The following is a 14875-nucleotide window of genomic DNA, read 5'->3' as shown; positions in this document are numbered from 1 at the left end:
TGGCGCCATCACCATATCTCTTTCCCCTCTCCCACTGTCTGCCCATCACCCATGGACCCCTCCCCACCTCCCTCCCTTGATTCCATGCTCCACCGTCCTCTCCTATCAGATTCCATCATCTTCAGCCCTTTGTCACCTCCACCTGTCACCTCCCAGCTTCTGACGCTGTTCCCACTCTCCCCCCTTCCCCCATCTGCCTATCACCCCCCTCATCTGGATCCACCTATCACCTGCCAGCTCTTGCTCTACCCTTTCCCCTCACCTCTCTATACTGCCTATCTCTCCTCTTTCTTTCCAGTCCAGATGAAGGGTCTCGACCCGAAATGTTGACTGTCCATTTCCCTCCACAAATGCTGCCTGACCCGCTGAGTTCCTCCAGTGCTGTGTCTGCAGTCTCCTGTGTCTCCACCGTGGTCGTGCCCAGTTTTCTGGGACAAGGCATTAAGCTCACTCCCACAACTCAGGTTGAGAATTCTTCCATTGTACTTAATCTCCATGTTAAGTTTAACTAAGGTGAGTTAACCCGCTAGTTTAAGAGAGGTGCGAAGGGTAATGGAACTAACAGATAAATGCCTTTCCTCAGCTTCTACTCCTACCCTCACCCCCGCACCTCAGACCATAAGACCATAGGACAAAGGAGCAGAATTAGGCCATTCGGCCCATCGTCTGCTCTGCCATTCGATCATGGCTGATTTATTTTTCCCTCTCAACTCCATTCTCCAGCTTTCTCCTCGTAACCTTTGACGCTCTTATCAAGAACCTATCGACCTCCGCTTTAAATATACCCAATGACTTGGCCTCCACAGCCCTCTGTGGCAACGAATTCCACAGATTCACCGCTCTCTGGCTGAAGAAATTCCTCCTCATCTCTGTTCTAAAGGGACGTCCTTCTATTCTGAGGCTGTTCCCTCCGGTCCTAGACTCTCCCACTACTGGAAACATCCTCTCCACGTCCACTCTATCCAGCAGAAATCCACCTCCTGGTTAAAGGTTCCGATCACGGCTCCACTGGTGATCCACCACCCAACATGGACTTTCTCTCAGACCAAGATCTTTCCCCACTGCCTGGCTGTGGTTAGACGTCATGGTTCCCATCCAGCACCCAGCCGGCCTCTCCGTTTGGCTGCCAATGAATGTTATCCTGGTTACGTTCAGCAGGAGCCAAGGAAAACACACTTGTCCACATTTCCCAACTGTGAAACAGACCACTCTTCCCATCTCCAAGTTAGTATCAGGCCATTGTTGAGGTATATGTTGTTAGCTGACTTGACAATCTCCTAACCACAGCCTCTCTGCCCTGCCCCAACTTTGTCCCCTACTTTTGACTCAGTCTGCTTTTGCCAGTTGTTCTATTTTGCCTGCATGCTGCTGACCTTCAGAATGTTTGCAGCCTTTTTTGTTTTATCCCACATTTCCAACATCTACAGTATTTTGCTTCAATAATTATTTGCAAGCTGCTTTGAACCATGCAATTGATATTTAACCAGACACATTTGTAATTCGGATCCATTTATGCTTCAGTAAGCCTTTACATATAACTGTCTCCAGATGTTACCCAGTGTAATTTTATTGTATGATTGTTTAATAATTTTGCATCAAATTCCTTACTTTATTTTAAGCAAAATTTAAACACTCAGATGAGGAACCTCTTTAAATAACCTTTACTGGAGGCTGCACCTCACAACCTACCTTGTTGCGACCTTGCATCTTATTGTCTACTTGCACTGCACTTTCTCTGTAGCTGTGACACTTCACGCTGTACTGTTGTTGTTTTTACCTGTACTACCTCAATGCACTCTGTACTAACTCAATGTAACTGCACTGTGTATTGAATTGACCTGTACGACCGGTACGCAAGACAAGTTTTTTCACTGTACTGCGGTACAAGTGACAATAATAAACCAATACCAATACTTTAACTTGGTAGAAGGTCTTGCAAGCTCTTCGGCCACATGAACTATGCTAACATGAAAGTATAACTCATGGTATCACCATCTAACCTAAACAGGTCAAAAGATAGATTCAGAGTCTATTGGATGTGGGCAATATGATCCTTCAGGCAAGCCAAATATATTGCACTGGGCAGATTCAAACTTAAACTAGCCAAATAATAGAACAATTAACAAGCTAACTAACCTTCTCTTACTGGCCTCTTTCCGTAGGAGAAGTATTGACTTTGAGAAGATTTTGGAGACTCATTCATTAAATCACAGATGATCTGCTTCTCATCTCCATGCGCGCTGACCCTAGGTTCTGGCTCTCCAGGCTAAGTTCCTTTCTCCCTATTGCTTTTATCACATCATTCATTACCAAGTCTGCCGCACCTCTTTTCTTCTTTGCCTATCTTTTTCAGAATCAGAATCAGGTTTATTATCACTGACTTATATGTCGTGAAATTTGTTGTCTTGCGCCAGCAGTACAGTGCAAGGACATAAAATTACTATAAACTACAAAATAAATATACAGTGCAAAAAAAGGGAACAACGAGGTAGTGTTCATGGGTTCGTGGACTATACAGAAATTTGATGGCAGAGGGGAAGAAGCTGTTCCAAAATCGTTGAGTGTGTCTCTTTAGGCTCCTGTACCTTCTCCCCAATGGTAATGAGAAGAGGACATGTCCCAGATGGTGAGGATCCTTAGTGATGGATGCCGCCTTCTTGAGGCACCACCTCTTGAAGATGTGCTCGATGGTGGGGAGGGTTGTGCCCCTGATGGAGCTGGCTGAGTCTACAACCCTCTGCAGCCTCTTGTGATCCTGTGCATTGGAGCCTCCATACCAGCTGGTGATGCAACCAGTCAGAATGTTCCCTACTGTACATCTATAGAAATTTGTTAAAGTCAAGTACCTTCGAAAGTTCAGTTATTTAGTATTGAGAAACATGGAAATGTTCTCTCTGTGCCTTTAACAGTAGATAGACTAGGGTGTAGCCAGACTAGAATCGACAAGAGCCAAAGGTGACATTGCTTCAACATTTGCTTTTGGCTGCTTTTACATTTTCTCACTGACCTTCTGTAGGGTTTTGCAAGGCAAGTTGTTGCTGTCAGTGAGATCTTCAAAAGGGCACATATTTCTCTACAGGCATCTAGGACCTGTGTGTACTGAGCTAACCACTGTGTGTCTCCTTAACCAAACAATTTGAACAAATATTAACAAGCAGCAGCAAGATTTTGGATCTGGAAGTGTCAGTGTATTTAATTCAATGTCAGATCAGACGTAGAAATCAAATTAAAGAGAGAAAGAAAACAGATTGAGGTTTAAAGATAAAGGCAGAAGAAAAACATAAATGAAAACAAAAGACATTTCCAACAGTAATTGACATCTAATGGAATGGATCTTGTAAAAATAAATTTTCAGGGTGTGTTTTTGGCATTAATTGCAATGTTATGCCTTTAAAGGGGTACTTGACTGAAGTGGGCCATTTTTAACTCTCTCTGTGCCAAGTCTGACTTGTATCAATGACAAACAAGACACTCTCCTTCGGAGCCAGCTAAAGAGATGCAATTTTTACAAAAACTACAGAGGAGGTTTGCATCTTCAACAACAACTTCTGGAGTACCATTGCAGGTCTCTACTTACCCCTCACACACAGATAAATATAAATGTTATTAACCTCAAAATTATTTTCACAGCAAGACAGTTTTGGTAATAAACGAATTTTAAGAAAATTCATCTGAGAGATAATTCCAGAATTTGGAACTTCTGTAACTGAAGGTGTGTCTGCAAGTGGTGGGGAAAAGGGAGTGGAGGATGGATGGGTGGAGATAGGTTACCCATATAATTATAGGTAATTGGTTTATTATTGTCACATGCACTGAGACAGAATATAGAACATAGTACAGCACAGGAACAGGCCCTTTGGCCCACAATGTTGTGCCTAACTAATAAAATGCCCAACTAAACTAATCACTTCTGCCAACACAATGTACATACCCTACCAGTTCCCTCACATTCGTGTTCCTATCTAAGAGCTTCCTGAACACCCCTATCATACTTGCCTCTACCACCACCCCCGGCAGCCCATTCCAGGCACCCACCGCTCTCTGTGTAAAAAAACTTGCCCCACACATCCCCTTTGAACTTACCCCCTCTCACCTTAAATGCATGACCTCTGGTATTAGACATTTCAACCTTGGGGAAAAGATACTGGCTGTCTACTCTATCTATGCCTCTCATAATCTTATAAACTTCAATCAGATCTCCCCTCAGCCTCCACTGCTCCAGAGAGAGCGTTTTTTTCCAAGTTTGTCCAACCTATCCTCATAGCACCTGCCCTCTAATCCAGGCAGTATCTTGGTAAACCTCTTCGGCACCCTCTTCAAAGCCTCCACATCCTTCCTATAACGGGGTGACCAGAACTGAATGCAATACTCCAGATGCAGCCTAACTAAAGTTTTATAAAGCTGCAACGTAACTTCCTGACTCTTGAACTCAATGCCTCGACTAATGAAGGCGAGCATACCATATGCCTTCTTTACCACCCTATCAACCTGTGTAGTCACTTTCAGGGAGCTATGAACTTGGGCCCCAAGATCCTCTGCTCATCAACCCTGTTAAGGGTCTTGCCATTAACAGTGTACTGTCCCTTTACATTTGATCTCCCAATGTGCAACACTTCATATTTGGCCAGGTTGAACTCCATCTGCCATTTCTCCGCCCATATCTGCAACTGATCTATATCCCGTTGTATTCTTTGCCAGTCTTCTACGCTATCCACAACACCACCAATCTTCATATCATCTGCAAACTTACTAACCCACCCATCTACATTTTCATCCAGGTCAGTTATATACATCACCAACAACAGAGGTCCCAGTACGGATCCCTGAGGAACACCACTAGTCACAGACCTCCAGCCAGAATAAGTCCCATCGACCACTACCCTCTGGTCTTCTATGGGCAAGCCATTTCTGAATCCAAAAGCCAATTCACCATGGATCCCATGCGTCTTAATCTTCTGGGTGAGCCTCCCATGAGAGATCTTGTCAAATGCCTTACTAAAATCCACGTAGACGACATCCACAGCTCTACCTTTATCAATCACCCTCGTCACCTCATCAAAAAACTCAATCAAGTTAGTAAGGCACGACTTGCCCTGCACAAAGCCATGCTGACTGTCCCTAATTAGGCTCTGGTTTTCCAAATGCTCATAAATCCTATCCCTAGGAATCCTCTCCAGTAATTTCCCTACCACTGACGTGAGACTCACCAGTCTATAGTTACCAGGATTATCCCTGTTTCCCTTCATGAATAATGGAACAAAATTAGCTACTCGCCAGTCCTCCAGGACCTTGCCTGTTGCTAGAGAGGACATGAAGATATTGGTTAAGGATACAGTGAAAAACTTTGTATTGCATGCTATCCATACAGATCATTTCAAAACATAAGTACATCAAGGTAATACAAAGGGAAAAGCAATAACAGAATGCAGAATATGGTGTTACAGTTACAGAGAAATTGCAGTGCAGGCAGATAAATAAGGTGCAAGGGCCATGATGAGGTAGACTGAGAGATCAAGAGTTCATCTTTATTATACAAGATGCTCATTCAAGAGTCTTATAACAGCGGGATAGAAGCTGTCCTTGAGCCTGGTGGTACATGCTTCCAAGCTTTTGTATCTTCTGAAAGGGGGTAGAAGAGAGAATGATCGGGGTAGGTGGATCTTTGATTATGTTGGCTGCTTCCCTGAGGCAGCAGGAAGTGTAGACAGAGTCAATGAAGGGGAGTCTTGTTTTTTGTGATAGAACTATCATTGACTGTTGAGAAATAAGCTTTCAATGTAATTGTCTGTATCTAGCTATGTCCTTTATACCACGACTGCTGTGTTTTGTTGGCACAACTTTCCAAGTCAGCATAATGACCTCAATTCAATCCACTGCCACCTGTATCCATTGATTTCCATACACCAGAAATACCACCATGCACCTTCAGAGGGCTCTGTGTGCCTGTGTGTTTCTAGTTGTAACAAGAATAATCCTCACTCAGTTCAAACCAGGGTATGAAATTTAAAAGGTCCATCACTTTGAAAATGTACATGGAATGTACAACAGGAAATGAGACCACTTGGACCATGCCAGTATGAGTTCTACATGAGTTTCCTCCCACCTTACTTGATCTGACCACATCAACATATCCTTCAATTTATTTCTCCCTCATGTCTAGCTTACCCTGAACTCTATCCATTGTTCACTTAATGCCACTTCATAGTGAATCCTATATTCTCACCAAAGAAGAGCAGGGAAACTTTAATAGTCTGATTTTAGAACATACATAGAACATAGAACACCACAGCGCAGTACAGGCCCTACACCCCACAATGTTGTGTCGACATTTTATCCTGCTCTAAGATCTATCTAACCCTTCCGTCCCACATAGCCCCCTATTTTTCTATCATTCATATGGCTATCTAAGAGTCTCTTAAATGCCCCTAATGTATCTGCCCCCACAACCTCTGCCGTGAGTATTATTTAACTCAGTGGCACCAGAAACCTGGTGACACAAGAGACTGCAGATGCTGGAAATCTGAAGCTACACACAGAGGAGCTGGAGGAACTGCAGGCAGCATCTGCGGAGGGAAGTGGACAGTCGACGTTTTGTGTCAGAACCCTTCATTGGGACTCAGGAGCCTGAGGCGCCAGAAACCTGTTTTCTGCTTTGAGTCACGCTGAGATGGTGAAAGGAGCCACAACGGGGCGGGGGGGGGGGGGGGGGGGGGGATTTGAGTTTTGCATCTTTAGGCAGCCTCCCTTTCCTGCAGATCTGACTGATTTGCTGGTGATTTTCTGCTCTTTCACATAAGTGGCCAGATTTTGAGTCATAGAGCTGCACAGCACAGAGAACAGGCTTGTCCATGATGAGCATGTTGCATAACTGAGCAAGTCCCACTTGCCAGCATTTGGCTCATATCCCTCTAAACCTTACCCGGGGGGGGGAGAAATATTGGGAGTGAACAGCTTTTTGGAAAACTCAAAATTTTTAAGCAGCTTCTGGTCACATAATTACATGAATTTACAACTGACAGTCAGACTACAATCTGTACTTTGTACAGTGGGTTCAGCAGGAGACCCAAATTCATTTAGATATAGTGAGCAGACTCCCCAGCAATACAGTGGGCAGTCCTCTGAATAAGGGGAGCAGGGACAAAGTCCAGCTCCTCTGTGGACAGGCTGAGTCAGACTTCATTGGTTAATGGAGATGGGTAGGGTGCATCATCAGAAGGCTCTCCGATTCATCTCAAACCCTCTTAGCCCCACACAAGAAAAATCCCTGCAGATTTTGCAAGCCAACCCTTTAAGAACCTCATGTTGTGCTGTTGACTACAAAGTCGAAAATCAAAGTTGAGTTTATTGTCATCTGCACAAGTCCATGTGTGCACAGGTGCAGTGAAAAACTTACTTGCAGCAGCATCACAGGCACACAGCATCAGATAAGCAGCATTCACAAGTAAAACATAAATTAAACGATTAAACATAAATTAAACACAATTTTTACAAGAAGGAAAACAATTAGAACAAAAAAAAACAAAGTCCATTTTCGTGCAAAGTGATCGGTGGTCATAGTGTTGCTAAACCATAGTGATTAAGGTTGTGCCGGTTGGTTCAAGAACCGAATGGTTGGAGGGAGGTAGCTGTTCTTGAACCTGGTGGTGTGGGGTGAAAAGTTCAAAATGATGTATATCTTGTGCTCTTGGAAATTGCAAACAGGGTCTAAAGGTGTCAGTTGCAGTTCAGTGGGTAGCAGTGTTGATCACCAGCCTAACCTAGACTGGCAGTTCAGTGGAGAACTAATACAGCACTGTGCTGCTCAAGGTATTGACATTTTGGGTGAGATGTCAATGCAATTCCCAATCTGGCTCTTCAGGGTGGATGTAAGAAGTCCTACAGCCTTAACTGGAAGAAGAGCAGTGTCCTGGTCAATATTTAACCCTCAATCAACATCACCAAAAATAAACTTTTGGTCATGGGAGCAAATCTGAAAGGGAGAATAATACTACACCTGTACGAATCCCCACAGCATCTGGCGACCCTGTGATCTCTGTCTTGGAGGCTAGCGTCAGAATGTCCTTCAAGAGGGTGAACCCTCACAAGGTGTCAGGCCCCGATGACATACCTAGCAGGGTGCTGAAAATCTGTGCTAACTAACTGGCTGGAGTGTTCAAGGACTTCTTCAATCTCTCACTGCTACAGTCTGAGGTTCCCACCAAATACAAAAGGGCATCAATCATACCGGTGCCCAAGAAGAGCAGGGTGAGCTGCCTCAACAACTATCACCTGGTAGCACTCACACCTACTGTGATGAAGTGTTTTGAGAGGTTGGTCATGGCTAGAATTAACTCCTGCCTGAGCAAGGACCTGGACCCGCTGCAATTTGCCTACTCCACAACAGGTCTACAGTAGACACAATCTCACTGGCTCTCCACTCGGCTTTAGAGCACCTAAACAACAACAAAACATACGTCAGGCTGCTGTTTATCGATTACAGCTCGGCGTTCAACACCATCATCCCCTCAGTTCTAATCAACAAGCTTCAAAACCATGGTCTCTGTACATCCCTCTGCAACTGGATCCTTGACTTCCTTATCGGGAGACCGCAGTCAGTGCGGATCGGTAGTAACATCTCCTCCTCGCTGACAATCAACACAGGCGCACCTCAAGGATGCGTGCTTAGCCCACTGCTCTACTCTCTCTACACATGACTGTGTGGCTTGGCACAGCTCAGACGCCATCTATAAATTCGCCGATGACATCACTGTTGTTGGCAGAATCTCAAGTGGCGATGAGGAGGCGTACAGGAGTGAGAGAGATCGGCTGGTTGAGTGGTGTCACAACAACAACCTCGCACTCAACAACAGCAAGATCAAGGAACTGATTGTGGACTTCAGGAAGGGGAAATCGGGAGAACACACACCAGTCCTCATTAAGGATTAGCAGTGGAAAGGGTGAGCAGCTTCAAGTTCCTGGGCGTCAACATCTCAGAGGATCTGTCTTGGGCCCAACACGACGCAATCACGAAGAAGGCACGTCAGCAGCTCTACTTCATGAGGAGTTTAAGGAGATTTTGTATGTCACCAAAGACTCTTGCATATTTCTATAGATGTACGGTGGAGAGTGTTCTGACTGGTTGCATCACCACCTGGTATGGAGGCTTCAATGCTCAGGATCAAAAGAGGCTGCAGAGGGTTGTAGGCTCAGCCAGCTCCATCATGGGCACAACCCTCCCCACCATCGAGGACATCTTCAAGAGGTGGTGCCTCATTAAGGACCCTCACCACCTGGCACATGCACACTTCTCGTTACCACCATTAGGGAGGAGGTACAGGAGCCTGAAGACCCACACTCAATGATTCAGGAACGGCTTCTTCCCCTCTGCCATCAGATTTCTGAATGGTCCATGAACCCATGAACACCACCTGGTTATTCCTCTTCTGCACTATTTATTTAATTTTGTAACTTATAGTAATCTTTAAGCCTTGCACTGTGCTGCTGCTGCAAAACAACAACTTCCCCAACATTTGTCAGTGATAATAAACCTGATTCTGATTCTGGTTCTGGTGCTGTGTCTCCTGCATCACAGCAATAACTACAATCTAGAGCGCTTCATTGCCTGTGAAACATTCCAGGAGGTCCTGGGGCTCTGGGTCTGTGAAAAGTGCACTGGAAAGGCCAATTCACATTTACCACTGATATAAGGCCGCAATCTGTGCATCTAAGCTGTTTTCCCCTGACGTTGTGTGGGGGTGTTAACTGCTGAATCACGGGCTCTCTCTGGAAGCCACGATAAGAAGGTCTCAAGTGTCCAAGGTACGTATGTGGCTTTCCTGCTGCTTCCAGTTGGAAGCTTGCAACTGAAAATTGGCCCGTGTTGATTTTAGTTTCATAAGCACCATTTGTCTGTACTACTAATCCATTACTATGTTCACAGCATGAAAGACAGGTTCATATTCTTCTTTTTTTAAATATTTTCTGGCAAGTTACTACTAGTTTGCAATTACTGCTTCAATGAGGTAGGCAGTTAGCTTCCAGAACATGGGTAGATAAAGGACAGGAAACAATCTCCTGGAGGAACTCAACAGGCTGAGCAGCATCTGTGCGAGGAAAGGATTTTGACCTGAAATGTTGACAATTCCTCCCCCCCCCCCCCCCCCCCCCCCCCACCTCCACAGATGCTGCTCAGCCTGCTGAGTTCCTGGAGCTTTTTGTGTGTGGCTCCAGATTCCAGCATCTGCAGTCTCTTGTGTGCTCAGAAGAAAAAGGGCTACTGCTCACTTAACACTCATTTATTAACTGGCTTTCTGTCATTAGGGTCTTTCTTAAGCCAAAGCTTCATGACAGTATCATTCTCTGTAAAATCTGAGAAATATTTCAGTTTAATAGTGTACATATCTTCACTGTCAGGTGTTCATAGGACATCTGTTGCATGTAAAAAAAAGAACATTCCTGAGAGTAGCTACGGTTCTGCCTGTTGCTGCCTTGCACTATATAATAACAATATCTACAGTTCACAATTATTTCCTTAAAAGTGCTCCAGGCAACCGGAGGCTGGGAAAAGTGCTGCAGAAATGCAAGTGTATTATTTCTCTTTCTACTGGAACCACCTTTTCCAATTACTGACATTTGTATTAGCTGAAGCATAAGGGTCAAAGAAAGCTCAACTATGTGGGCTAATCTCTGTAATGGAAAACCACATGAGATTTTTATGTATTGGCATGGCTGGTCAACTTTTTAGTTTACAGTAAATTTATAATTATAATGTAATATGATCTTTGTGGGCCAGAGGCTATCTGTTATGTGGAGCTTTTACTGTAGTTAGCAACCTCTTAAAAATGTGATGGTGTAAAGTGCCTTTAACAGTAAATGGAACAAATTATTCTCTGCCCAACACAAATATCCTCTTTCTCACATTCTCACTCCATCACCCTATCTCAAATTCCCTCAATCTCTCTTCCATACAGTTCCTGTAATACACTCTCTCACAATCTCAGACTTCCTCATACTGTCTCCCTCAGTCAGACTAACTCCCTTACTCAAGCTAAAATGATCTACCACATACTCTCAGATGTTTACACTCATGTTCATTCACACACCGTGCTCACATGCTTTTCCCATTCTGTTGTACTCACTCACATCCTCTCACATACACCACACCTATGCACGTCAGCATCATACCCTTGCCTCTGTTGCACCCACACACTTGCTCTCACTTGCTGTGCAGTTCTCTCATGTAAACTAACACACACTCAATTTTATGTTTAACTTCGAGTGTTATACTGTGAGAGTATTATACTCCCCCAGACTCCCAGAATAGAAGTAGATGCAAAGATTTCCACTTCAGCTTTTTATGTTAGCCCTAACAAACTGAGAAGTTTATCCCTTGGGGCACACGAGTGGATTCACATCAACTTCTCTATTATTACAGCTAAGTCCTCGGGAGATCTGCTAACAGAGCAAACTCCTTCAAATCAGCAGTTTCTCTGCCGAGTAAGCCTTAATCTTAAAGTACCTCCAGTGTACAAGTAATTTATAAATGGCTCTGTCATCTTAACCTACAGAGCTGCATTCAGTGAAATGGTAACTGTGGCTGTCTTTACGTTTCAGAATCGAACAAAAGACTGAGGCTGCAGCAAAAACATTGGCTGCAGAAAGAGAAGGTTCTCTCTGATCTTGATAAAATGAAGCACAAAATGCGTCACCTTCAAGGTAATGAAGTTGAAAGGGATAAGATAAGATATCTTTATTAGTCACATGTACATCGAAACACACAGTGAAATATATTTTTTTGCATAGCGTTCTGGGGGCAGCCCGCAAGTGTCGCCACGCTTCCGGCGCCAACATAGAACGCCCGCAACTTCCTAACCTGTATGTTCTTTGAATGTGGGAGGAAACCAGAGCACCCAGAGGAAACCCACGCAGACACTGCACCCTAAGGTTATGCTTGGTTAGGTTATTGGTTTCCTGAGTTCCATTCAGTAATGATACTTCCCTGGGCCAACCCAACCAACATACTCAGGGGCAAAACCGACATCTAAAGAGCCAGTGTTAGCAGGACAGACATAAGTATGCCTTAACATTGAAGGCAGATAAAGGGACATTCACAGCCTGTGCCTTAATAATGTGTTGGTCCCATCACCCATGAAAATAAGGGCACAGTTTTCTCTCTGAAACCCCCTATTTAAAATCAGGCTGATGATTGCAAACTGGTCTCTGACTCTATCTTGTTCTTTACCTTCTTCTTTTGAATCCAGGATGTAAATTACTTGAGAAAGAGTCAGGGGGTTAAGTTGCTTCAATGTTTTTCGCAGGGAGGCGAATGGGATCCATGGACCCTGCCAACATGGTTCCAACGAAGTGTCCGGTTCAGCCTGTGGTAGTGGAAGGTGGATGGACAGAACCTTCCCCAGAGGAGGTGAAGCTCATGGAGGATGTACAAAACATGGAGGTGGGTGGGCATTTCATTGCTTCTGTCTCCATTCAAGACCCAAAGCGATATGATCATGCAATCAATTTGACTCAGTTGGGAGCACATGTATCCGAATCTGGAGATTGTGAATTAACCTCCAAGGTTATGCGCATAATCTAGACTGATATTCTAACAAATGGGTGGTTGTCAGGGGTGTGTCATTGTTAAGATGAAAAGCTAAAAGGAGGATTTCCTAGTTGCTTTGGCACCTTGACGTCTTGATCAAGATGCTAAAGTTGAAGGAGAATTGAGTGCTGACCTCACTGGTTCAGTACTGCCCTGGTGTACCAGACAAAATTATTTGTTAAACAAACACTAGACGTAAAACAGATGAACTGATCATTCAATTCATTGCTGATAGTTGGATCTTGCTTTGCCTTGATGAAAAACACGATGATGCTGGAGGAACTCAGCAGGCCAGGCAGCATCCATGGAGAAAAGCAAGCAGTCAACGTTTTGGGTCAGGACCTGAAATGTTGACCATCTGCTTTTCTCCATGGATGCTGCCTGGCCTGCTGAGTTCCTCCAGCATCATTGCGTCTTTCATCTAGATTCCAGCATCTGCAGTCCTTTATTTCTCTTGCTTTGCCTTCACCTACTTAATACTGATTGCAATTGCAGAAATAAATTGTATGAGTCATTTCTCAGGAAGTTTGAAAGCAATCCTTTTGGTCTTTTCTATAATATAAAGTGCACTTCTAAAAGATGATAAGGACTTCTCAAATGCAAAGAAAGTGATGAAGATTACAAAAGAGAAAGAAAGTTTAGCCAATTTTTTTTCTGCTGTCAGTACCATGGGGAAGTTCATTTAATTTGGACGACTGTCTGCTTAGTAGTCAAGAACATTGTCCTTTAAATTCCGTGGCTGGGGATTCAACTCCAAACTAAACTAATGGAAGGGCATCTGAAAAAACACAATGATGCTGGAGGAACTCAGCAGGCCAAGCAGCATCCGTGGAGAAAAGCAGGCGGTCAACGTTTCAGGTCAGGACCCTTCTTCAGGACTAAAGATAGGAAAAGGGGAGGCCTGATATATAGGAGGGAAAAGCAGAGCAGTGATAGGTGGATAAAAGAGGGGAGGCGGGGTGGGCACAGGGTGGTGATAGGCAGACGCAGGTAAGAGATAGTGATAGGCAGGTGTGGGGGAGGAGGGGAGAGCAGGTCCACCGGGGGATGGGTCAAAGGTAAGAAGAGAGAAATAAAAGAGGCTAGGAAAGGGAAGAAGAGAAGAAGCATGGTGTATCCTCTCACCAAGATGAGCAAGGTGCTAAATTAATTGAGACTGGAGAGCAGCAGAGTGCTGAAAATGCAAATTGGTGGTCTGAATCAGAGAGACAATAAAGGAAAAAGGAAATGGAAAAGATTACATTGGGGTGGTCTTGAATGCTTTTCTGAGTTTAGGATAGGGTCTATTATTGGCCTTACATCTGGGATCTGCTTTCCTTGATCTTGAGTGCTTGATGCGGACAATGGTAGAAGATTAAAACTTTATAAAAAAACGTTATTTATATAGCACGGTAACAGGCCCTTCCGGCCCAGTGAGTCCGCACCACCCAATTACACGCATGTTAACCTACCCGTACGTCTTTGGAATGTGGGAGGAAACCGGAGCACCCAGAGGAAACCCACGCAGACACGCGAGGAGAACATACAAACTCCTTACAGACAGCTGCGGGAATTGAACCCCTATTACTGGCACTGTAATAGTGTCACACTAACCGCTACACTACCGTGCCGCCTGATTGTCCAATTTGCTTCCACACATCATGGTCAAGCCCCCACCCATTACAAAATTTGACAATCATTTTTGCAAGTTCCATTGCAGCACCTCTTTTTACAGAAGTAAGCCAATGGAAGGCAATATTAATGGTTAAGAATTTAAAATATTTGAGTGACAATCTTCTGTCCACCATTTTAGTATAACCATTGATCCTTTCATATTAAATGACAAACAGAGGAAGTCCCAAGAATATGCCTGCTCACCAAAATCTGCACCCATCATTTCTACACAATAGCTACCCAATAGCTATTCCTAATCGGTAATTGGTTCACATGTACCAAGATACAAGGAAAAGCTTTTGTTTGCATGCCATCCAGACAGATCATTCTATACATAAGTATATCGAGGTAGTAGCTATCCAGACAGATCGTTCTATACGTAAGTATATCGAGGTAGTACAAAAGGAAAAAAAAACAGAATGCAGAATTTAGCGTTAGTTACAGAGAAAGTGCGGTGCAGGTAGACAACTAAAGTGCAAGGGCCACAGCGAGGCGGATTGGGAGATCAAGAGTTCATCATTTAGCGTATGAGAGGTCCGTTCAAGAGTCTGATAACAGCGGGATAGAAGCTGTCCTTGAGCCTGGTGGTACGTGTTCTCAAGCTTTTGAATCTTCTGCCCGATGGGAGGAGGGAGAAGAGAG

At 44.2% G+C, this 14875-nt stretch overlaps 1 protein-coding gene across 6 annotated transcripts in view; it reads left to right on the top strand.

Moving 5' to 3' along the window:
* LOC127577799 (doublecortin domain-containing protein 1-like) overlaps positions 1-14875 on the top strand; it is a 282541-nt gene that overhangs the window by 219671 nt on the left and 47995 nt on the right. For 4 of the 6 annotated variants that reach the window (XM_052029374.1, XM_052029376.1, XM_052029375.1 and 1 more), the window contains exons 23-24: positions 11593-11694; positions 12297-12433. In XM_052029374.1, the coding sequence (XP_051885334.1) occupies positions 11593-11694; positions 12297-12433 (239 nt within the window). The remainder of the gene's footprint in view (positions 1-11592; positions 11695-12296; positions 12434-14875) is intronic. The other 2 variants (XR_007957440.1, XR_007957439.1) reach the window with 1 other exon arrangement.

Source organism: Pristis pectinata, chromosome 14 (genome assembly GCF_009764475.1).
Source record: "Pristis pectinata isolate sPriPec2 chromosome 14, sPriPec2.1.pri, whole genome shotgun sequence".
NCBI classification, from domain to species: Eukaryota; Metazoa; Chordata; class Chondrichthyes; order Rhinopristiformes; family Pristidae; genus Pristis; species Pristis pectinata.
This window is presented reverse-complemented; position numbering and strand designations above follow the sequence as displayed.